The following is a 25,465-nucleotide window of genomic DNA, read 5'->3' on the forward strand; positions in this document are numbered from 1 at the left end:
ATATGTGGGCTCTTGCCTGGCCCAAAATATAGGACGGCCCACCGGGAATTGGCCTGCCCCTCCAGATGACCCAGTCCGTAACTACGATTGACATCCCCGGCCCCGCTTTCAGACATTCAACAGTTTCCTGACCTTGTACACTGGGCCACCCTCCATTTCCGGAGGCGGCAGTGCAGGTTCGGGCGGGACCAGGTGACTGTCCTGGACCGGCTTGACTTGGCTTACGTGAAACGTGGGGTGGAAGCGGAGGGATCGAGGCAGGCGAAGGCGCATGGCAGCAGGACCTATGGTCTTTGAAACGGGGAAAGGGCCCACAAATCTTGGGGCTAACTTCGGGCATGGTACCCTGAGGTATAGATTTTTGGTCGCCAACCAGACCCGTTGACCTGGCTGGTACGGAGGTGCGGGTCTCCTCTTCCGGTCAGCAGCCCTCTTTACTCTGTCCCCTTGACGTTGAAGAGCCTGTCGGGCTGCCGACCAGATTCGGCGACACCTGCGGATCATGGCGTGGACCGAGGGGACAGATGCTTCGTCTTCAAGGTCAGCGATGTAGGGTGGATCGTAACCACGACGCATTTGAAGGGCGTGATACCTGTGGCAGACGTGGGCAGAGAATTATGTGCGAGCTCGACCCATACCAGATTTTTGCTCCATGAAGAGGGGTTTTGGGAGACCAGGCACCGGAGTCCTGTCTCAAGCTGCTGGTTGAGCCGTTCTGCTTGCCCATTGGCCTCTGGGTGGTATCCGGAGGTTAGGTTCGCCTTTGCTCCTAGGGCTCTGCAGAATTCCCTCCAAAACTGGGAGACAAATTGAGGTCCACGGTCGGACACGATGTGGCGAGGAAAGCCATGGACCCGGAACACTTGGTCCATCATGATTTCCGCTGTTCTCTTGGCTGATGGTAACTTGGCTAATGGGATGGATCGGACCATTTTGGAGAAGCGATCGACAACTGTGAGTATGACGGTTTTACCGTGTGATACAGGAAGTCCGGTGACAAAGTCCAGGGATATCTCGGCCCAGGGTCTTGAAGGTATTGGAAGTGGTTGGAGAAGGCCCATCCGGGGTTGATTTGAGGCCTTGTTCCTGGCACATACTGGGCAGGCTTTGACGTAGTCCCGCACGGAGCCCTCCATAGACGGCCACCAGAACCTCCGGGCGATGGCAAACAGGGTTCTGCGGGTTCCTGGGTGACAAGATACACGAGAAGTGTGTGCCCAATGAATCACCAGGGATCGCAGGTTATCTGGGACAAAAAGCCATCGTGGTGGGCATTCCTTGGGTGGACTCGTATTCTTGAGGGCCTCCTTGACGTCCTCCTCAATTCGCCATGCCATTGCTCCTATCACGCAGTCCTTGGGAAGGATGGGCTCGGTCTTCGTGGAATCAGGATCATGGACTCGAGATAATGCGTCTGCCTTGATGTTCCGGCTTCCCGGCCTGAAGGTCAAAGAGAAGGAGAATCTGTTAAAAAATAAGGACCATCTGGCCTGTCGGGGGTTTAGTCTCTTGGCCTGGCGTAAATATTCCAAGTTCCGATGGTCAGTCCAGATGAATGGGTGTTCTGCGCCCTCCAACCAATGCCTCCATTCCTCGAGGGCGACTTTGACCGCCAGAAGTTCACGGTCGCCAACACTGTAGTTGCGCTCAGCCTTGGACAGTTTCCGGTACAGAAATGCGCAAGGATGAACCTTGCCATCCTCCTGACAGCGTTGTGATAGGACGGCTCCGATCCCGAGATTGGAGGCATCCACCTCGACCACAAACTGGCGTCTTGGATCGGGGACTTTGAGTATCGGCGCCTCAGTGAAACGCTGCTTGAGTTCTTTAAATGCGGCGTTGGCTTCAGGGGTCCAGCAGAAACGCACCTGCGGAGAGGTCAAGGCGTGTAGTGGTGCAGCAATGGTGCTAAAGTTCTGAATGAAGCGGCGGTAAAAATTGGCGAAGCCCAGGAATTGTTGAACCTTTTTCCGTGATTCTGGCGTAGGCCAATCCCGTACCGCGCTGACCTTGCCTGACTCCATCTGGGTGGTCATGGCTTGCTGGAACTCCTCCTGGTGAGTCAGGTGGACTGCCTGGTTCCGCAGTGCAGCCTCCAACTTTCCTGCTGAGTCCATTCTGGCCGAAGTGTGCTGACACGACGAGAGAGGGGAGGACTCAGGCGCAGGTAAATAGTTGGCCACAAAAGGCTGCAGTTTATTTCGCACGAACAGAAAACTCCTCTTACAGAGGGACAAAACGCTGAACAAAAAGAGCTCCAAACTGGAGAGGCAAAAAGGGCACTCAAAAACGGGGACAACAAAAGGCTAGGGAGGAAACCAAGGGGCAAACTCAAGGCGCAAGGCGCAAGGCGCAAGGCGCAAGGCAAGGCAAGGCAAGGCAAGGCAAGGCAAGGCAAGGCAAGGCAAGGCAAGGCAAGCCAAGGCAAGGCAAGGCAAGGCAAGGCAAGGCAAGGCAAGGCAAGGCAAGGCAAGGCAAGGCAAGGCAAAACCAAGGACTGTGACTCAATGACTGTGAAGACGCTTCCATGCACGGGTTGTGACACTTCGGCAAACTGTAGGTGGTGGATGATGGCTTTTATGGACGGGGTGATTGGTAGCAGGTGGAGACAATCATGGGCGTGGACCGGTGATTAACTGTGCAGGAGGAAGGGCAAGTGACCTGAGGTGAGAGGGTGGTTAATGACTTCAAAATAAAACAGGAAAAATGGTTACAAACTAAAAGCATGATCCGCCACCAGCGTGGCGGCGTGACAAAAAGCAACCACAAATGAAATAAAGCAACAATATACGCAACCAAACAGCAACAGGCAAATCAGTCAGATCAGAATAAACTACAACAGAAAGCAAAAGGCTTCCAAAATCAAAGTGGTGGCATATGACCCCCATCATGGCAAAAAAAAAAAAAAAAAAAAAAAAAAAAAAACATTTCTAAATATCCAAACCATCTCAGTCAGATCAAATCAAATCAAACGTTATTTATATAGCACCTTTCCTTACATTAAAATGCTACTCAAAGTTGGACATATGAGATGGGAGTTGCAGATCGGTCCAAATTCAAGAAATGACCCCATAAGCTCCCAAATTCAGTTGAGCGGCTGATTAACTCTTTGACTGCCAAAAACGTTTAATAACGATTAGTAAAATCACGATGTATGCCGCCATAAACATTAAAGGATGTCAACTACGTTTTTTTTGTTTTGTTTTGTTTTGTTCTTTTATCAATGGGCAATTCACCGTCTAAAGGCCTCAGTATACTTATGCTTGAGGCTCACGCGGAGACGTCACGGCGGAGCTCCGCTCGTGCGTTTGCCTTCCAACTTGTGCGCAATAGACATCACAATAGACATCGGTGTCTGCTGTAGTTTCACTCAAGTCGGGCTGTCGCAACGGCTGGGACGCCACAGAGTGGAGATTCCTCTGCATTTTATGACCAATTCAGGAAGTTCAATTTAATTCAGAAACACAAAACAAAGCCGGGGGGAGAGTCGGCTCATCACCGTGGCAATTATTTATTGCCAATTTGCACCGGTGTTGGCCGTAAACTCGCCAAAACACAACAGTTTTTTGTTTTGTTTTTTTGTTTGTTTTGTTTTTTGTTTTTGTTTTTGTTGTTGTTGTTGTCCGCTTCTTGTCCCAGGCACATATCCACATGCACAGCCGTGGTCTCCGAGCAGGAAGTCGATTTGCGCCGCCAAACAGTTGCCTTCACGGAAACTATCTGGGGGGGCAAAACTTTACTCCATGAATAGAAACTATGCGGCACTTAAAATTCATGGCTCGCGTAGATCATGTGATCTACGCCGGTCATTACGTGGAGGCATAAATCAGGCTTAAGTGCAGCATGTGCTGCCTGGTCAATGAGTTGTGAAATCAAAAACCCTCACTATCTATAGCCAGAAGATGGCAGCATTGAATCTCTTTTTCAATGGTCTCAAAGTGTATGAAATTTGATGACACAGAACGTTTTCAAGGATGCATGTAAATGATCAAAGCCTTTGTAGTATTAAAGTTTTTTTTTTTAATGTGTGGCAGTAAAAGCGTTAACCACTCCTACTTCAACCTTGCTGGACAGGTAAAACACAAAAAACAAAAAACTAAAAGTTAGAACTCTTATTTTATCACGTTTGTCCTAGGACTATAAAAATGTCTGACATTGTAGGCCTATTCATAGAAGAATCAGTAGTTAAATATTATTAAGTAATAGGTCGCTTGCACATCGTAATGCATCATGGGAGTTTTTCCTTCGGGCGCCATATTGGGTGTCCGCCGGTTCACAAGGTACACTCGCGAGTTACACGGTAGCTTATCAACCTGATGTAATTTTCGCAGTATTTTCACGATTTACCGGAAGATCAAAAACAACGATACAGGCAGAAGGTGTCTCTGTGTGGCGGGATTGATCCTAATTACGTCCTGACCAAGGGTGATTTTTTTTTGACGGAGAAAGCTTGCTGGCCAAATGTGACTTCTCTGGACATTTTTCACTACCTCGTGTTGACAACATGCTCCATAACACGCCAACAAATCCCTGGAGGCTTACAATTATTTTGTAAGCGGGTGGATACAGAGTGTAAACTTTAACATCGCATCAGAAGAAACGGTTGCTGTTGCACGTAAGTAAACCACATGGTGTTGGTAATTCTGCACACAAAAATGTTGATTTGTTCTCAGGCTTCCTGTTATCATTGTGTTTACATGCACAGCTGGCTTTACCTGATGTGGTTTTTCTAATAATTTTATAACAGGCAAATATGGCAGAGCGTATAAGAATAAAAAGTAACTGTATGCACAGCCTCCCCGTGGCTTAATTAAATTTAATGCTACCCTTTCACTAGTTACATGTTACTTAATCAACTTATTCTAAATGGTTAAGGTTAACCACTCTCAGAGGACGTATTTTTAGTTTCAGTTTCCAGTACAATAAAACGTGTTCATGGTAACTACTGAGCATACTGACAGCTTTTCTTATGATCTCACGGTTAAGGAGGCTGTCACAACACCCAATTTCTGTCTGGTGCCAGATGGCAACAATTCCCATCACTTGTCACGACAACACCAATAGTATTACCAGGTATGTATGGCTTTACTTTTTGTAGTTTCTTATTTAATTCTATGTTTCATATTTTCATTACAATGTTTGTAATATTTTCAGATTCAGGCACAGATGAGTTTAACTGGACGGACTTCTGCGACTTTGTGGTGTGGACAAAGTGTGATTGAGCGAGTCCACCCAGATCGCTCGTTTTGGACAGTTGGAAAAGCCAGAGGTTTTTTTTCCCAAAATCCCCTCCTTACCTGAACTGCTCGGGAGAGCATTTACTAGATCAGCAGTGGACTTCCAGTGTTCCTGCTCAGCCGCTGTCACCTACCACTTGCTCATGTACTTCAAAGATGCGGAATAAAGTAGTTTTTTGTGCTGCAGCAGATTGTAAAATCAAATATCACTTGAAGTGTGCCAATCTAGACTGCCAAAAGGACAGTGGTTTTGTGACAAGTGTGAAACAAGGATTATTGGGAAAACTGTAACACAGTACTGGAACTTGTCTTACATTAAACAAATTTAAAAGAGAGCAACTTTTTCCTCTGTACATAGCATAATGAAAGTCATTGCGTACCCCATCAACATTACATCATACCGTCATCTCAGGATGGTAGGCACCTGTGCTAAAATAAACTACATTAATTAACAGTTCAATTTTTAACCCTGAAATTACTACATCTAATCATTATTCACTTCATTTTTTGTGCTTTTAGAAATAATAGAGATTTATGCCATTACTTTAAGAGGGACCATATTGCACATTGAGTCAAATCCTGTCATTTGTATTATGTATAGCTTTGTAAACAAACCCAACAATAGAATTTGTATAAACGCTGCCTTTATTAGCGCCAAACAAACAGTCGCATGTTGTCCTCCTCCAATGCTTTGATGCTCGCCTTCGTTTCTATCATGTCATTGGCAATCAAGTCGGTGTGGCATGAGATCCCTAAAGAAAAAAATAAATAAAAAATCACAAAAAAATACGGTACCAGTAATAGGTTTAATATAGTAAAGTAGTATAGTTTTTTTGTCAGTGTAAAAGAAATGTACACATTTTGTTGCATTTTTTAATGTATGAACATTGCTACAGGCAAATACTTATTTCTATAAACACTTCCAAATGTCTCTAAAATATAAGGTGCGTGTACACACACAAACAAACACATACATTCACTCATGCATACAATATATCATGTAATGAATTCTGAGTGGCATACCAGAGTCAATGATGTCAGCAGTACTTGAGGGTACAGGTTACTGGAGCCATCTGGCTGCATAACTGCAACAATCTCTGCCACTTCGAGTCGTCTTTTCTTTGCTTGTCTCTCCTGTGCACGTTCATATCTGAGACATAGATGTTGTAACTTGGGACCCAACTTTAATGTTGGAGCCCAGTCGGGATGATTGGACAGAAAAACGGGCGCAGGGCGACCTGTTAAAATAAACAAATATATAAACAAATAAAATATGGAAAGACTGGTTATTTTACCGCAGTAGGGTGGCCGTGAATAAGTTCTTTAGCATGATGTGTAGGCTACCGGGGGTCTGTTTTCTTGCATCACCCCCGGGGGTCTGTTTTCTTGCATCAGCCCCTTCTGTCTCTTTTTTTTCCAAGTTTACATTTTGCCACCAAAAAACATGTTATCGGCATTAAAAGCCCAAGACTAATCAATCCAATTTCAGCAGTAAACACTTTGCACTGGCACTACTTGGGTGAAAATGTTCGATGTTAGCTTTCGGCTAACGTCCGCTAGCGAGCTTGTACTACCGAACTTGCTTGCTCATGAATCCAAAAAATAAGCAACTTGCCCATATATGGGCGGTCGAAACGTTATTAATCCTCATGCATTAAATTAAATAAAGGTAAACAAGCTTACCGCTCACAAAGTGATCGCTGCACACACGAGCCCAAAGTAACGACTTCCCTCCGGAGTCCGCACTCCTCTGTCTCCAGGCCCTGGTTCCTAATTACTTTCGGAATTCGGAAGAAAGGCCGACCATTTTCCCCCTTGGCTTTGTTCGAACAGCCAACGATGCAGCAACAATGTACCATTTTAAACGCAGACAACAAACGTGATAGATACGTGTTAGACCGAATCGCTACGTAAATGGAGGCCACCCAGCATGGCGACTACGAGAAATCCGAGGCGGAAGTGACGACATGTGCAAGCGACCTATAAGAGTTTTTTCTCTCATGACGTGCTTTACAGTTCAATATATGATTAAGGACAGTCTAATTTTCTCTAATTGGAGAAAATAAAGTGTCTCTCTGATCCTGTGGGTGTGGCAAGGCGGTAACAGTGATTTCTATAATTACAATTAATCTCCTGGCTCGCAGAGTAGCGAAAGCTATCATATCCTTTTTAGATTTAGGCAAGGAAGGCAAATGGCAAAAAGGCAACCGCAAACAGTTTAGTCAAACATTTGGTTACATTTTTTTTTCCAACCACCACTGATAGAGTGTCAAAAGCAGAGTGTGTGAATTAAGTATGCAGGAAACTGTTAGCATCTATCACAGGTTGGGCTTATGTTGTCACAAATATTAACCATTCGAGCCTTAGTGTAAATGATAGGGCGTATAATTTTTATATTGAATACAACTGCACGTGCAGACAGAGGAGGATTAATATACCCGTCTTAAAAATCTCTGACCATTCCTCCTCAGCCATCAGCAGAGCCAGGTCCTCCTCCCAAAGTGACTTAATTGGGCTCAGAGACTCAACGCAAACAAACAAACAAACAAAAATCTTATTATACATACGTGAAAAGCAGAAATCCAAAACCCATCCAAAGCAGTCGGGCGTAAAAAAAAAAAAAAAGGAAAACCAGGAAAAATGTTACGAACAAGGCTTGCATGTGTGGGATAAGCAGTATTTTTGCAGTATGGTATAATACCGCCCACTTCATATTGTATGTGTATATTATTTTTTTTGTTGTAATTCTTTCATGTTGCCGAATTTATGTTGGACTTACATAGACATTAACACTTTTCGTCAGGAGACAGTTGGGAATCCATGCAGGCGGGCGTAGGCAGCTAAGGGGTCCTCACAGGTCCTAGTCAGTTCATGCCTTCCGTGAGAATGGCGTGGTCATGTCGTGTCTCGTGTGTTGCAGGTAAGCGCTAATTATTTACATATGGGCTTCATGTAACTTTATTTTTGTACTTTTTACTCGTCCCTTGTTGTGTAAACTAGTCAGTTAATGCCTTCTGTGAGAATGGCGTGGTCATGTCGTGTCTCGTGTGTTGCAGTGCATATGCGCGATTAAAGACATCGAAAGTACACTCTCTCTCTCAAGTGTCTTCATCCAACCCCAAGTGCTACACATGTTTGTGTGCATATTTGGTCATTCTGTGACACTTCTGTATTGTTAGTACTCACACAGAGATCAGTTTCTCTCTGGCAGGCCACATGTAGAGCTGTCCGGCCTCCTTCTTCAGGAAATGGCTTCTCAGTGGTGCTCCGTGATTTTCTTGCCATCGTGGACACCTGCAAAACAATCAGATGTAATTAATAATTCTATCAATTGAACTACAAACAGATGAATATACACACCTTATATTGTTCACGGATTTCAGGACAGTCACATGCTTGTGCGTCTGGGTCAGCTAAAGCATGCAGAAGCAATTCTGTAATTTTGGGACCTTCTGGGCCCGGCAGTGCCGCAGCCACATGTAGTGGATAAAGGCCTCTCCTCTAAAACACAGTGAAAAAGTTAGCTGACTACATTATCTGTGGAAATGGGCGAGTGCAGGGCAAAAAAGGAGGCATAAGTTGGTGACAAGTGTTGCCATTTCTAATAAAACAAAATCTTGGTAATCATGTGATTTGGTACCTCAGGTGAAAGACAAACATCCGTTTGAGCTCCACACAGAAGAAGTCTCCTGACAGTCTCGATATCGGCTGCCATAATGGCCAAAAAGAGGACAGGTAAGGGGACTATTGAAGCATTGGGGTCAGCACCCCGGTCCAACAGTAGCTTCAGTGTGTTCAAACGAACACGGTGCCTGGTCCCACAAACGCATACAAATACATATTTATAAGATACAAACAGAGGAAAAAGTAGAGACGAACCAAACATACTCAAACTTCATGGCAGCCATTCTGCGCACTGTCTCCTGAGCATCGGAATGCTGGGGCAACCCAGTGTGGCTCAGAGCTTCAGCTGCCACCTGGAGAATTTCCTCCGTCACCTCCATGCTGCAGCTGTTCATGGATTGTGCTGGGGTAATTTTTTTACAACCGTCCTGCTGCCCAGATATGAGATAAAAAAAAATACAAAATCAAGACCTATCAGCTGTCAAATATAGGAAAGAACAGATATTTGTGCTGCACACCTTAATACTACGAGATAAATAATCCTTCCACTTCACATGGCCCAGTAAAATGTGACTATCCTCCACCTGTACGGAGCTCTCTGAAAAGAGCATCTTCTCTTCCTGATTCATTTTGTCTTCCTTGTTTCTCAAAGTTCTCAATGTCATTTGGCCACCATCCTTGCTGGATTCTGCATCTTCCTGTCTATCTATTGCTCGCACCTCTCTACTATTTGTACTATGTGCCACATCCTTTCTGTTTCTCAACTTGTTAGTTTCAAGAATGTCTTCTCTGTTCCTTTCCGTTAATTGTGAATCTTCTACAGGGGTGCTATGATCATTCAGGACAATGGAAAGTTCACTGCAGCTGCTGTGATGAAAGATGATGTGGCCTGATAATTCCCTTTTTATTCTGAAGGAAAAAAAAAAAGTAAAAAAATATGTACATATTAAAATAAAAGTATCTGCTTGTTGTAGACACACACACACACACACACACACACACACACACACACACACACACACACACACACACACACACACACACACACACACACACACACACACACACACACACGCCTTTGTATCATCGTGGGGACTCCTCATTGACATAATGCCTTTCCCTAACCTCAACCATCAAAAATGATTGTCTACCCCTATTCCTTACCCTAACTTGAACCATATCCCAGTTCAAACCTAATCTCTAAAACCAAGTCTTGGCCCTCAAAAAGAGGTCTGAACTTGTGGGGACCACCAAAATGTCCCCACAATTTCAAGTCGGTCCCCACAATGGTAGTTAAACCTGGAAAAACACGAGCGTATGGGCCCCACAATGTAGCAAAGACAAAGGCACACGCACACACAAACTTACTTTGGCCTGAAATAACATTGTTAAGTAGACTCATTAACTAGTCAGTACAGTGATTCGTAGTGGTACTACAAGTTAGTAGTACCATTAGTGGTACGCTGGCTCCCTCTAGTGGCACAGAATTGAATGTTCAAACTGTTCATAATGTTATATATTATTATTACTACTTTTTTTTTTAACAACTTTTTTAAAATCCACTAAGCACTTGTTAAGTCAAGAACAGCGATCAGTATAATGGCATTCATCTTTTAGAACTGTTTATTTTTAAACTTTTTTTTTTTTTTTAATGTAGGCTTTTTTTTTTTTTTTTTTTTTAAACATCCACCCATCCATTTTCTTGACCGCTTATTCCTCACAAGGGTCGCGGGGGGGGGGGGGTGCTGGAGCCTATCTCAGCTGGCTTTGGGCAGTAGGCGGGGTACACCCTGAATTGGTTGCCAGCCAATCGCAGTTTTTTTGTTTGTTTGTTTGTTTGTTTGTTTGTTTTAACATTTTAAGTGCAAAACGTTCCTTAGTACAGTGGCTTGATGAATTTTGATGATCACTACCCAACCGTTTTTTTTGTGTGTGTTTTTTTTTATTTATTTATTTATTTTTATTATTTTTGGACTACTACTACTACTACTAATAATAATAATAATAATAATAATAATAATAATAATAAGAATAATAATAATAATAAGAATAATAATAATAATTTTTGACTACTTCCCTTTGACATTTTAGCTTTATCGATGTTTTTATTGAAATGACATATTTTCTACCATTATTATCATAATGCCACCCCGAAAGTATATTATTAGGTAGGACGCGAAGAAACCGCAAGTTAATTACGCCATCATTGTATGATACAGCATTTTTCGTAGCTAGTAGCTAGCTGTTAGCGTTAGCATCGGTTGCCATTATTTTATTTTTGGTTATGGTGGTACAATACTAGATTATTAAAGAGCCACTGTAAATATTACTTAATTAATATAAAACGTTTGAGGGCCATGCACTCAAATGTAGGTTGTCAAAAATGCAAAAATGTTATATGCCTACTGATCAGATGTAATATCCCAGTTGGTCAAAACAGTAGAATTTGACTTTTGGCTAGATGAGTCTGTAGCGAAGTCCTGTGGGCTGGTCTGAGGTGGGTTTCCACAATATGACATCAAACCCTGACGAAACATGGCTCAGTTATAGACCGAGTTGTTACATTGACAAATGCCTGTTTAAAAAAAAAAAAAAAAAGGATGATTGGTACCTGTGTTTGGGCTCTCGGTCCAGAAAGCAAGTCGACAGGCTGAAAAGGATAGTAGAGGACATGACACACAGACAAGGCTGACAATCCCTCACAATTCAGCTTGTCAATATCAGCACCCATGTCTAACAATAGGTGGATTACATCATCATGGCAGTTTACCTGGAGAACACAAAAAATAACAACACTTGTCAGCACAATTTACAATCAGAAAATAAGCAGCTAATTTGAAAAGAAAAGCAATAAAGAAAATAAAAAAGAAAAATAAGTTGATTTGACCACAGCAGCAATCAAAGCGGTATGTCCCTGAGAATCTGCGACGTCAGGGTGAACAAGGCCATCCAGGAGGATATTTAACACAGCCTGACGTTCTCCTCTGGATGCCTCTTGGATCAACAGTTCTGATGTTACTTCCAAAGGTCCTTTAGGACCGAAACAATCCCTTCTTAATGAAAGAACTTCTGCTACATCCCAGTCCAAAGTTTCAGCTTGTTGCCTAAGACACAAATTGCAAGACATATTTCACTTTCAAAACAGTTTTTATGCTGGTTTTCCTTTTTGTAAATACAGTATTGTGTACAAACAAGTTACCTGTGTTTTTGAATATGACACCGCATTTTGGTCGGTAATGGCAGAGTGGATAGTGGATCTTGTTTGTGGCCTTCATACTGCTGAGGATCAGGTTCCCACAGCTGGCCGAAAAAATGCTGCTCAAGCGCTCTTCTAGTATCCGAGGGCAATGGAAGGTGGTCTCCATCGGTGGAATAATTCTCAATCCCGGAAAGGAGTATAGTATTGTCATCATAGAGCAGCAAATTGTCATCTTTCTCTGTCTAAAGGAGTGGAAACATTGAAGTGAGTTGAATGGGAAAACTACCATCTAAAGTTAAATTAAGAATAGGGATGTCCAAACATCACGATACGATATTATCACGATATGAAGGTCATGATTCGACGATTATCACGATATTGTGGGGAGGTTGGCGATATTTTAAAAAGATGACAATATTTTTTTTTTAAAAGAGCTCATACTAAAAAAAAAGCCAAAAAAAAGCATAATATTGTGCTTTTGTACATAACAGCAATGCATATAAACCACCTACACTCTCTAATAACAATATTGAGGCACTTCCTTGCTAATGCAAGTACAGATTGATCGCTTCACAAGCAAATTAGTTTCCCCTTCATCTGACGATTAGCATAGATTTTAAACATAGAAGGGCCAAAACATCCCTAATGAAAATTAAATTGCACTAATAAACTAGCCACTAGACGGCCACTAGAACTGCACAAATGGAAATCAACCTGACTTTTTTTTTAACAGATGTGTCCTTTTGAACATTGTGAACATGACAACGACGATATTGTGGCAGTTTTAATATCACAAATTCACAATATCACAATATTGCCCTCATTGTCATCCCTAATTAAGAATGTGGCATACTTTAGATTATTTACATGAGTTGCCTTAAAAACAATAGTACAAATCAAAAGCAGCACATAGAAATTAAATGGAGAAATATTTGGACGGTGACAGTGAGGATTTTTTTTTCTTTTGAAAGGAAAGTCAAGTCAAACATTTGTCAAATTTTGCAATATTATGTATTACTTAATACTGTATGCGCTCCCTCTATTCTAAACATGGCATTGTGATTAATCTTGCTTTTTTGGACCATCATTTCAGGGGGCAGCCATCTTGCATTAAATAGCCACTTGCTGTCGACTGAAAATGATATCACAGTGCCTACCTAAGGGCTCAAGTACTGGGGCTGTGTCCAAATTCGTCGGCTGCATCCTTAAAGGGATACTTTACTTATTTAGCCATATTTGGCAGTCAAACATTAATATTTTGCCTATAATAAATTTGATCTTGAATTTAATCTACAATTAGTACCTTTAAAACACATTTTGCAATTTGCTGTCGACTGAAAATGACATCACAAGGGCTCAGGTAACCAATCACAGCTCAGCTTGTGAATGTCACATGACCAAACCTAGAAAACAGGTGGGCTGTGATTGGTTACCTGGGCCCTTGTGATGTCATTTTCAGTCGATAGCAAGTTGCAAAATGTGTTTTTAAAGGTACTATTTGTATGTGAAAAAATAATGAAAGTATCAAATTAATTACAGACAAAATATTAACTTTTTATTGCTATAATGGACAAAATAAGTGAAGTATCCCTTCAAAGGAGTTTGACAGCCACATGACATAACCGGCATGCCTCGACTGCACAGCAGTATCCAAATTCACGCGGCCTTTCTATTCTAGCCTTCAAATCAGGCTTCTGCTTCCATTTAAAAAAAATATATATATATATACCCACTCACACACGTGCCCTACTTCTTGTAGGCCACATACATGGGCCTCTCCCTGGCGGAGGATCGAACCCACGCCAACCGGAACCAAAGGTAAGTGACGGTTCCACTCCTCCACCTGAAGCCCAGGCTTCTGCTTCCATGGAGACGGGCCCTGAGCAAATGTTCCGTCATTCCTGCTGATGGCTGCTGATTGGACGATTGCAGATTCACGAGTGTGTAACAGACTCTGCAGTTCCAGTTCCGTTCCCACCGGACTCACGTGCAGCTGAGCTCAAATTAACCGAAGGCATGTCCAAATTTGCCACAGTTTATTTATGGAGTCCGAGGTGGATACATGAGGACGCAGGACCCAGACTGCGACGAGGACTCTTAAGCCGTGACCAGATATTCATTTTCTTAAAGTGTATGGGACACGAAAAAAAGTCACCCTAAAAGTATTTTTTTTTAAAGAGTACACGTACAAATAATATGATTTCAATGATTACTGTGTTAAAAACGCAATGACAAGTGCTTGTAAAAATGAGATATTTATCGTGAATTTCCAAAACATGGCAGCTTACTGGCGACGCCCCCTTTTTTCGAGCCTGGACACTCGTGACGTCACCGCGAGTACGGAAGTTGGCGAAAACAATACGAGGATATGGAGAACTACACGGAAAGTAAGGGGCTTTCTGACTCGCTATCAAGTGTAGTTGGAATTTGACATCCCCGACTACACAAGCAGTCTTCAGACGAAGATATTTCAGCCCAGGAATGTATCCAGCTGTATGGGTTTGAGCCTTTTCTTGATGAAGGTGCTGGTGCAACTGTGTCCGGTCGTCTGCGTTACGATGAAGGTGGCTGTGACCAGTTTCAAACTGTCGAGGTAGAGGACGACATCGGCAGGCTCCAGAACACAGAATGGTAAATCTTACTCTTCATTTTAAAAGGAAATTATCGACTAACAATGCTGTTTATATTTTTGTATGGGCGAAATAGCAAACGCTTTGTGGCCAAAATGTAGCTTGGTTTAGTCCAATACACTCAAATTATTATGCTTGTTATAGTAAAAAGCTAATTTATATTGGTAGTAGCAAAATAGAACTTATCCATCTTAAAATGCAAACCATAAACTAAATGCTGCTTAGGCCTACTCGCTGTCCTAAGAAGTGAAGCCACCACTGCCCCTTTTACATTGGCTCATGCCAACCAGTGTGAGACTCAATTCACAATGGAAAAAGTTTACAACATGCATTTTGGAAATTAGATTGACCTCATAACAGTCAGATGCATGACACTTTTTTCTCCAAAAGTGCTTGAAATACATAATCCAAGTAATTCTCAAATAATGAACAAATTCTTCGTAAATGTTATAAATGGCTGGGGAAAAAAAAAAAAAAAAAGTTGCTTGTGCTTTGCAGGTGTTCCTGTGGTAACTGTGTAGCAATGTCAACAGTGAAGGAGAGCGTTTGCTGTCAAGAGTCCGGAGCGCAGCAGAACCAGTGCATCACCCATCACTGGACGTTCAAAGCAGTGTGCCTCAGTGTGGAAGTCTTGCAGACCGCTTACCGATTCCTTCTTGTGTAGTATCAGTAAAAAGGAGAACATTTCCATCGATTGACTACAAAGGATACCACGAAATATGATATAAATAAATGCAATTATACAAAAGAAATACATGCCTTTTTCTTTTCATCCAAATTATAAATGAACAAATAGAGAACAATCAGCTATGCCTATAAATTTACAATTTTATTTTACAAATGTACAAATTGCATCTTGCGAGTCGTCAAACTATCCATTGATTCATCTCCCACAAAAATAAAAAATAAAAAATAAATATCGAAAGGCAGTAGCTCATTGTGCTTCCTACAATTGGTCACAAAATCCAATATACGAGTCTGAAATTGTCATGTCTAAAACTCAGCTATTACTCCACTGAAAAAGTTAACGGTAAGTAAAGTGCGAATTGTATGACCGCACAGCCTCTGCCTTGTCTGGCTTCTGAAAGCCTGCACACAGTGGTCGGCGTTCGTTCTGCATTTCCTGGTCCAGCAGCAGCTTTCAAAGAGTGTGTCCTCATCCAGATTGGCCCCCTGACAGATGGTCTCCACAATCTTCTTAAGATCCTCCACATATTCTGTATTCTGTACATAATAATATACCCATTGAATTATTTAATCGTGTTGTACATATATGCAAAATAATTAGAATTAACTTTTATTTCTATTTCTGCTTTTTCCCACAATGTTGTGATTAGATTGAATTCTAAATGTGGATGTGGATATTTCAAATAAAAAATACATATGAAATGTTGGCTGCCCCAGGACTTTGCGCACAATACAGGACCGTCTCGGAAAATTAGAATATTATGGCTTTTTTTTTTATTTTTATTTTTTACTTGGTCTGAGGAAATATTCTAATATTTTGAGATAGGATATTTAAACTGTAACCCATAATCAGCAATATTAAAACAATAAAAGGCTTGCAATATTTCAGTTGATTTGTAATGAATCCAGGTAATATTTACACCTATACAGCCATTTTATTCTTTGAAAAATGCACAATAGATTTGTAAATTACATGTACATGACACATTTGAACACTCGGTGGGGTGAGTAATTTGTTTTTCCATAAATTGGTGTGATATGAATCATGTATAATGTACAATAAATGTACTCACATTTTGGATGCAAACACCAGATACATCACCCAAATCATCTTCCAAACATGTCGCCTGTGTAGCAGTTTCATTCGACTCATACTCACTCCATAAGCATCTCATCCACCATCTGAAACTAAGTTTGAGCTGTTGTTAACTTCAACACATATGCACAGCACAATACATAATACAAAATAAAATGGACAACAAATGGAAAGCTAGCAGTTCCTCATTAGAAATTGGTACCTTTTCATTGACTGTATATTAATTTGGCAGTGGTTATTTTTGACATGAGCTGCTAAAAATAAGTGCTGTTAACTTTCTAGATTGTAGTTCTTACCCCACATTATAGCCAAGTGACAGCTTCAGGGCCGGGAGCGGGTCAAACGAGTCTTCCTCGAAATGTGCGCTGTACAACACTGACGTTGGAGTCAGGTGTCCATTTATCTCTCGTCTGTTGTACTTGCTTTGTCCATTTTTCGCCAAGAGCTGCATCTTGAGGGAACTGAAAAAGGCTCACGCCACCCTCCCTTCGATTAGAACAAAATCCGGCCACGCAACGAGACGGCATTGTAGAAATTCAGTTGATGATAAAACACACAGCAGTCATAAGCTTGCAGTGGCAAAGCAAAGACGCTGACTTCCGTTCTTCCGCTGATGTAATATCCGATTCGGCCACTGGGAGGGCGCCATGGGACAGATTTTGCGCGGGTAAGTTAAAAATAAGGAAATACTCATTTTATATGTTTTGACTCGACGAGCCTCTCATTTTGTCGTGTATATTATATCATTCCAAACAACATATTAAAAAATGTCCTGAGCTGTCCCATACACTTTAATCTTCATGTTAGTTACTCACCAAAATAGTTATATGCAGGATTGTGTCTTAACATAATAAAAATATGTTAACCAGCAGGCCACTAAGCATCCTCTTCTTGAGCTATTAAAACCAATTTGTCCAATAACAAATTCCTAACTTCCTAAATTCCAAACAAATAAATTATCCAAATTTGGGATAATAATAATGCTTTCAAGGAATGAATTTCACCAAAAATTCAGATCATTTTATGCATGCTGTTGTCATATTTACAAATACAATGTCTGCCTGTACCTCAATCAAAGCCGCCAAAATCACGTTACACCACCTGCACCACAACTTAGACCTGCTTTCACCTGGTCTAAAATCTAGTCTACATTTCTGTCAAACTGTAAAAGAAATCAAATCACAAAGAAATCTAATCAAAAAGTGTAAAAGAAAACACCCTCCGTCCGCCAGAATGCACAGCATGGTTTAACGTGGTCTGTCAAATTCTCAAAAACTAGACTTCCTCCAGCACGAAAATGAAGATGCGCCCGTTTTTGCGGCTGAGAGCTGTCTGCAAAAATAGGACCCTTAAATGTTAGTGTTTAAATAATAATAATAATAATAATAATAATAATAATAATAATAATAATATTTCGTATTCTGCCATCAACAACTAATCAATTAAATAACATTACTTATCCTCAGTAATTAAGACGAGAAAATGAGCTCAAAATCTTAACTAATTAACCCGGTTATCATTTTTACCTCACACATGTTTACTAACAGCGTTTAAAACTTATTATGGGTGGTTATTTTACCTGAATCTGAGAACACGAGACAGTAGTTTGGTCCAAGTAGGCAGCGTATTCAGTTATGTTTTTCAGACTGAAGCTCCCTTGTACGGAGTTACATATTTGTATCAGATGCTTCCCATGCCATAGACCTATATCTTGACATCCTGATGGCTCACTAAGCACACCTGGACCAAACCTCTGGTCAGCATGGTACAAACCCTGAAAAGAAGATGAGGATCGAGTTGGCATATGAAGTATTTGTACTTGGTTACCCCCCAACCACTGAAAGTGAATTTCATTCAGGTTACCTTAAATGTGGCTCCATCAGGAAAAATATGTTTTCCATATCCTTCTCTCCAGTTAAGGTAGAATTTGCCAATGAATTTGTTGCCTGTGGGCCAACAGTACATTCCATCACCATGCCTGTAGTCTTTGTAGAAAGAGCCCTCATAGAACTGCACACAGGAGAAATGGTGAAGGATGTTACCTTCTGACTCACAATCACAAAGTTAATGCGAGCCATAGCCTACTTTACAGTATACTTGTAAACTATATTCTTCCTCTACAAAAGATGATTATAATATTTTTGAAATAACACAATTGACATTGTCAGAGAGGTTTTCAATATTGTTGGTTAACTGGTACAATAAAATGGGCAAAAAGAAAGGCCTGTGCCGATTGAGTATAACCACATTAAAACATGCAATAAAACCTGACAAAACTGCAGGTTTTGAATTAGGTCGCTTTATAACCTGATGGACCAAACGGAATGCCCTATGAATACACAGGCTATAGGATATGATCTGAAAGCACAAAAAAATGCGGACAGCGAGTAAAATGAAGTCGACCTCATACAAGGTAGAATGGAGAGAGAGACACATGAAGGTAATTACCTCTTCATTTTTCCAGGTGTACCTGCCCTTGCCGTGTTTGAGGCCATTGACAAATTCGCCTTCATATTTGGAGCCGTCGAGAAAGTCCTGGACACCAAAACCTTGCCGTCTCTTCTGAGTGAATTCTCTGGTGCGACTCCTTGCCCGCCGCTCTTCACCATCTTGGCCTCTGCCCGCAGTCACACCTTGTCGACTTGACATTTGAAATCTCTTGTTTTAGACGAAAAAAAAAACACGCCTGAAACAACACGAGGATAGACAATATCAACTGTGCTTGTTTGTAATCTGTGTTTGCGCTCGGAAAGTTTTCTTTCTTTCTTTTTTTTTTTCGCTCTCAGGTTCGCATTTGGAACTTTCCTGGTTGTCTTGACAACTACATTTGAATCCTGTGCGGACATGCGCAAACTGTGAGCTCCAGTTTAACTGCATGCATACCAATGCAGTCGTTTGAGTGTCGGTGTCCTTGTTCATTCACACAGTGAAGGAAAAGTAATTTTGAGTCGTGTGTTCCTTAAAGCCCCAGTGTGTAGCTCACGACCGCCATCTATCGGTCAAACAAGATAATGCAATGATTTTAAGCACACGAACTACGGCGTCCCAGAGAGACCCTACTTCAACAGCCTACCACCAATTTCACCGGAACAGAACGCAAACAACTTCTGGTATTCCCTCGAGTGATGACGTAAGTGAATTGCATTTGTTAGACATACTGTACAGATCCCTAATAATTGTGATTTAGTCATTTAATTTCAGAATTAATATTTTTGTCGGCATTGTTTGGAAATACTGTACGTCAGCTAATGATAATGGCTATCTATGTTCATATTTGTTAGTGTAACTAAACCATGCAACAGAGAACACACAGTTATGTTATACGTTTTATAGACATGTGGACCATCTCAAAGGGGGCGAGAGAGACGACGAGGAAGAGAACGCGGTGCCTCGTAACGTACAATTATGTCATCATGGAAAAATAATTCCATTCGAGCATGCATGTGAATGGCTCAAAACATACCTTTGCTTGGAATATGTGGTATTTAGATTACATAGTTTGCTGATATGTTTAGTATATCGTGCAAAAATAATGGTGTTAACTGGAACGACACATCTGCAACTCAGACTCGTAACCCCCCCGTGTCTTGTTGCTACTAACCACTCAGAAAAGTGCTGCTTACAAAAACATTTGAAACCCTTTACTCAGATATCGATTTGTCACCATGTTGAACAATTTTACCTAATAAATATCACTAAGCAACTTAATTAGTTTTGATTGAAGATACAACAGCTTCCTTGTACTTCGATGTGCAGGAATTTACATGGCTTTCACAAATAGTCTTGCTCATGTAATAATGTACTTCATTGGCTCAGTGACTTTCAGTTCATTGTTTGGTACCTCATCTGACATACAATTGTTACCTTCTTGCAGAGACTCGTACAGGAAATGACCATGGAGGAACATGAAGATATCCAAGTCCAGCTGATAGACTGACACCAAGAAATACTTTTTGACACATCAGCACCACCATGATTTCCTGTACCTGGATCCCACATCAGCACCACCATGATTTCCTGTACCTGGATCCCACATCAGCACCACCATGATTTCCTGTACCTGGATCCCAGACTGCAGCACCTTGGTGGACTTGTAGCAAATAAGTGACACTTTCCCAGATCCTTGAGGACAATACAAAGGTTTTTTACCTGGCATATAATTAGTCCATGTCTGACACTTGTTGTTGTAGTTTGTATAACTTGTATATTGTTGTTGTGTGTTAATTTGTACATTTTGAATAACTAAAAAAATACTATTTCCTTTGGCGTCAACATGCAGTGTTCATTCGACACCTAACCTAACACTATTTTACATGACCAGAAATGTAAAACATCAAAAGCCTGGAGAATTATTATAAATGCTTGCAATGACAAGGAATTCTTCATTGGCCAATGAATGTAAGGTACAGTACATGAAAATGAATGAATAAAATAAAGTAAAATAAAAGTCTACATGAAATGAACATATTAACTAAAAAAAAAAAAAAATGCTGTTAGAATATAATGAGCTACATGAATTGCAGTTGTTCCAGAATTTTACCAATACGCTGTGCATTTCAAAATATGGAAAATAGACATACAGGTTTGGGCCAAAAGTAGTGTTACAGAGCAGGTATGTGTTGTACACAGCTAAAATATCTGATTAACTCAATACCATGATGGTTTTTTGTGTGTGTGTGTGTGTGTGTGTGTGTGTGTGCTGACATTGCCCCCCATTAACATTGCAACATTCCTCAAACTCTCCCGAACACAGTATGATCTGTAACACTACTTTTCGCCTACTCTATGATGTTATTGGGGCAAAATTAAGGAAGGCTTGTCCATTGATTGTGTGAACAGACTGCAGTAAAAATGAAGTCACTTCAATGTTTGCTGGTTTTATTAAGTTTGACATGCTCCTTGACTGCACAAGTACATGTTATGGAGTGAGGGCATGTTCCCACCAACGATGATATCATATTCTTCAAAGGCTTGCTGAGGAAAGTGAGGGAGGAGTCACTCCATGGCTTCAGACACCTGGTCAGCAGGTCCTGTGTAAAACAAGTGGTGCTTGTACATGTGACCATTCCGTATTGCTTCACACAAAAAGTTCATGTAGTGTGCAATGCCGTCCATATGTAAATGACATACCAAGACGTCGGCTGACTTCAGTTTGTTGCAGCTCAGATATGGTAGGTGGAGATACTGGTGGTACAACACCGAAGCCTTCTGGGGTCCTCCATTCAAGTGTCCTCATTCGGGGCATTCCAATATGGCTGCTGACTCTCCCCTTGATATTTTTTTTTCTTGCAGGTCGGTGATGTATTTAAACGGTGCATGAATGCTTGTATACATCAGAATATGGTTCTGGAACCCCTCAAGTTTGGCTGTTGATCTAGTGTGACACAAACAAAAACACAATTATAAAATAAAATAGAATAATTGATGATACTACTATATGTCACCAACTTTCCAACAAAGCCCCCAAAATAGAGGTAAGATCTTTAGTTTTTGGGCCCAAAACATTGTATTAGCTAGATAAAAGTAACTTGACTGCATACTGCATAGAATATGCAAAGGCTGCTTGCTTGTCGAATTTCCGTGGAAAACGTGGCAGCCTGTAAATTCTTGTGCACCCAATTACACAATGGACCAGTACACACTTGAGTGAGAGAGTTCAGACTCTAGCAGTGCTTACGGTACAGCCAGCATTTAAGTCCAGAAAGTTATTCCCTGCCGAAAATTAATTTCGAGAACCCTATTTTCACCAACCACAACGAAAATAATTTTCAACTCCTCCACTAATACAGTATGCTTTAGATTCTCTATTGAAGTTATGGGCAAATATACCTCCGAAATCACAGTTACATTACATTACACAATAACTTGCGCATTTACTCTAAATATAACGTGCCAGCGGGAATCTTTTTTTTTTTTCAAAGCAAGTAGCTACATAACGAAATCGTTCGAGTGGTGCGGAGTTGCTAATCAACAGATACAGTGATCGTAAAACAAAGGTACGAACATCGTATTAATTAGTACGGAGTATACTTTTTCTCTCGCTCTCAAAACGTAAACACAAATGTACTCTTACTTACCGGTCAAGTAGAAAGCAGTCGAAGGCACCGGCACGTCCCAAACCTAGTCTGTTCCTCATTTCTCTCCATCTGGCAAATGCGGCTACAATATAAACTCTTGTTTTGTCGCGCTGAAATAAAATAAATTCCCAAAGTAAGTGTGATGCTTGATAATGCTCTCTTCGGGGACCGGAAACTCTTCTTCTTCGTGGACATGCGGTCGCCATACAAACCGGAAGTGCGTTCCAAAAACGCGTTAAGAAATGGAGCGCTGAAATTTGTCTTTGACGGCACCCGTAGCAGAAAGATGGCGGCGAAACATGGCAGACACTAGCAGGCGAGGCGCGGACATGTAAGATAATTTGCGATTTCTAGACTAACCGTTATATTTTAAAAAAGTACGTTTATGCGATACAACATATCTTTTTACATACTACTAACACAAACAATTGTTTTTTTTTTCCGAATGACTTATTATTTCACCACTAGATGCCACTGTATAATACTGAGTGTACCTTTAAGGTCCTGTAGTAGGACAACTACACGTTACGATTGCGGCAAAACTTCACACGTTGACGTCTCCGTACAAATTCCGAACAAACAAAAATGTCATGGAGATACAACACCTTACAAAAATTACAAACAAGCATTTAAAGTCTTGGCCTTCTTGTTCTGGCAGACACGGTGATTATAAATAAAATTCAAAATCCTTAATAAAATACTGAAAAAAATACTGAGGTAAAGCTAGCCGCCTTTTCTTTTTACGCGATCAAGTCTGCCGCACTTCATTTTTTTCTGTTCGCCCTTTTGTAGGATTTACGGTAGTGTGCTCGAAGAGACGCTGGCACAGAGAACGACATCCTGTTTTCAAAATAAAAGATCGAATTTCAAAAATTCAATCCAAACGCAGTTTAAAAGATGTTTGTTTTTATTATTATATTTAACGGTTTAAAAATGTTTCACTACAACACATTATCAATTCACATCTCACTGGGAATGCACTCTTGGGGTGATATGAGCAATAACGTTCACATGTACAATATTTAGTTAATTTAAAATGAAGGAATATTAATTTGGCTATTACGCTATGAAGAAAAAATGCTAATATTTATAGAAAAGCAAATATAAAAAATAAGTGGAGGTCTAAAATGAAAAAATAAAATGAAAAATTAAAAGGTGTGCATCATCTATCAGACATGCCACTATTATGCAGCACTGGTTTGGGGTCAATAGGTCACATGGCCTGAAAGCTATTGAGCTCCAAAGCTAATATTTACAGATATAGAGGGAAAAAAATGTTAAAAATAAGTGGAGGTCTAAAATGAAAAAATAAAAGGTGTACAACATCTATCAGACATGCCACTATGATGCAGCATTGGTTTTGGGGTCAATAGGTCACATGGCCTGGGAGCTATTGAGCTCAGAAGCTAAAATTTACAGATATACAGGAAAAAAATTTTTAAAAATAAGTGGAGGTCTAAAATAAAAATAAAAAAAAAGGTGTGCATCATCTGTCAGACATGCCACTCTGATTGCAGCATTGGTTTGGGGTCAATAGGTCACATGGCCCTAGCGACAACGGGCGATGATTCCCTGTCTTGTACTGACATATAAACTGCACACAAGATGATAAAAAAAATTGCCTGGGTCTTTTTCTTTTTACAGATACAATGTGGCACTTGTGACCGCTGGTACCATGAGGAATGTTTGAGCTTAAATCCCAATCAATTAAAAAGATCAAAGACAGCAAAAATGTGGGTGTGTGCTCTATGTAAATAAAGAATTATTTGATCATTGTTCACCAACAAACCTGTGATTTGTAGTTTCTTTCTTTTTTTAAACACAGATTTTGGAGTGTCCGAAATGAGTGGGGTGTCGCAGGGTGTCCGGGTTCTCCCTCAAGAGCTCGGCTATCCGGGAGGAACTCAAGAGTCGAGCCGCTGCTCCTCCGCGTTGAGAGGAGCCAGCTGAGGTGGCTCGGGCTTCTGTTTCAGATGCCTACTGGACGCCTCCCTGGACAGATGTCTGGGCATGTCCCAACAGCGGGAGGCCATGGGTATGACCCAAGACACAATGAAGACACTATGTCTCTCGGCTGGCCTGGAAACACCTATGACCTATTGACCCCAAACCAATGCTGCATCATAGTGGCATGTCTGATGATGCAAACCTTTTAATTTTTCATTTTAGATCGCCATTTATTTTTTTAACATTTTTTTCTGTATATCTGTAAATTTTAGCTTCTTAGCTCAATAGCTTCCAGGTCATGTGACCTATTGACCCCCAAACCAATGCTGCATCATAGTGGCATGTCTGATAGATGATGCACACCTTTTATTTTTTTTCATTTTAGACTTCCACTTATTTTTAACATTTTTTTTCTATAAATATTAGCATTTTTTGCTTAATAGCTTCTAGGTCATGTGACCTATTAACCCCAAATTAGTACTGCCTCAAAGTGGCATGTCTGCTCAATGACACACACCTATTTTTTTCTCAATTTCAACCTTCATTTTAAATTACCGGTAACTTAATATTGTCCATATCAATGTTATTGCTCAATATCACCCTACAAGAGTGCATTCCCAGTGAAATTTGAATTGGTACTGTTATCGTGAAACATCTTTTAAACTGTAATAATACAATAATAAACATACATTAAACTGCGTTTGAATTCAATTTTATTTTTGAAAACTGATCTTTTATTTTGAAAACCGAATGTTGTTCTCCGTAACAGCGGATGTCGTTCTTCGTGCCAGCGTCTCTTCGAACACAGTACCGTAAATCCTAGAAAAGGGTGAACATCAAAAATGAAGTGCGGCTGACTTGACCGCGTAAAAAGAAAAGGCGGCTAGCTTTACCTCAGTAAAAAATGTAATGTTTTAATTTTTTTTTTTTTACAAATTAAAATTTATGATTTATGATTTATAAAGCTT

At 40.8% G+C, this 25,465-nt stretch overlaps 1 protein-coding gene and 4 long non-coding RNA genes across 5 annotated transcripts in view; 2 read left to right on the forward strand and 3 right to left on the reverse strand.

Moving 5' to 3' along the window:
- Positions 1–19,426, reverse strand: part of LOC144027154 (ankyrin repeat and MYND domain-containing protein 1-like) — a 25,795-nt gene extending 6,369 nt beyond the window's left edge. The window contains 11 exon segments of the mRNA XM_077534477.1: positions 8,424–8,738; positions 8,878–9,049; positions 9,126–9,292; positions 9,380–9,770; positions 11,268–11,386; positions 11,473–11,631; positions 11,749–11,965; positions 12,061–12,302; positions 18,053–18,247; positions 18,337–18,483; positions 18,922–19,426. Coding sequence (XP_077390603.1) covers positions 8,424–8,738; positions 8,878–9,049; positions 9,126–9,292; positions 9,380–9,770; positions 11,268–11,386; positions 11,473–11,631; positions 11,749–11,965; positions 12,061–12,302; positions 18,053–18,247; positions 18,337–18,483; positions 18,922–19,122 — 2,325 coding nt within the window. The 5' untranslated portion in view covers positions 19,123–19,426.
- Positions 5,644–7,216, reverse strand: LOC144027157 (uncharacterized). Its single transcript, XR_013285385.1, has 3 exons — positions 6,921–7,216; positions 6,261–6,475; positions 5,644–5,989 (listed from the first exon to the last, which is right to left on the reverse strand). It is a non-coding gene; the product is annotated as an uncharacterized LOC144027157 (long non-coding RNA).
- A 10-nt stretch (positions 19,427–19,436) lies between the features above and the next one.
- LOC144027158 (uncharacterized) lies at positions 19,437–21,195 on the forward strand. Its single transcript, XR_013285386.1, has 2 exons — positions 19,437–19,603; positions 20,348–21,195. It is a non-coding gene; the product is annotated as an uncharacterized LOC144027158 (long non-coding RNA).
- A 139-nt stretch (positions 21,196–21,334) lies between these two features.
- LOC144027159 (uncharacterized) lies at positions 21,335–23,017 on the reverse strand. The gene is made up of 3 exons (XR_013285387.1): positions 22,551–23,017; positions 21,604–21,847; positions 21,335–21,503 (listed from the first exon to the last, which is right to left on the reverse strand). It is a non-coding gene; the product is annotated as an uncharacterized LOC144027159 (long non-coding RNA).
- LOC144027160 (uncharacterized) lies at positions 22,840–25,106 on the forward strand. The gene is made up of 3 exons (XR_013285388.1): positions 22,840–22,881; positions 24,195–24,283; positions 24,376–25,106. It is a non-coding gene; the product is annotated as an uncharacterized LOC144027160 (long non-coding RNA).
- Positions 25,107–25,465: the final 359 nt, after the last annotated feature.

Source organism: Festucalex cinctus, chromosome 10 (genome assembly GCF_051991245.1).
Source record: "Festucalex cinctus isolate MCC-2025b chromosome 10, RoL_Fcin_1.0, whole genome shotgun sequence".
Taxonomy (NCBI): domain Eukaryota; kingdom Metazoa; phylum Chordata; class Actinopteri; order Syngnathiformes; family Syngnathidae; genus Festucalex; species Festucalex cinctus.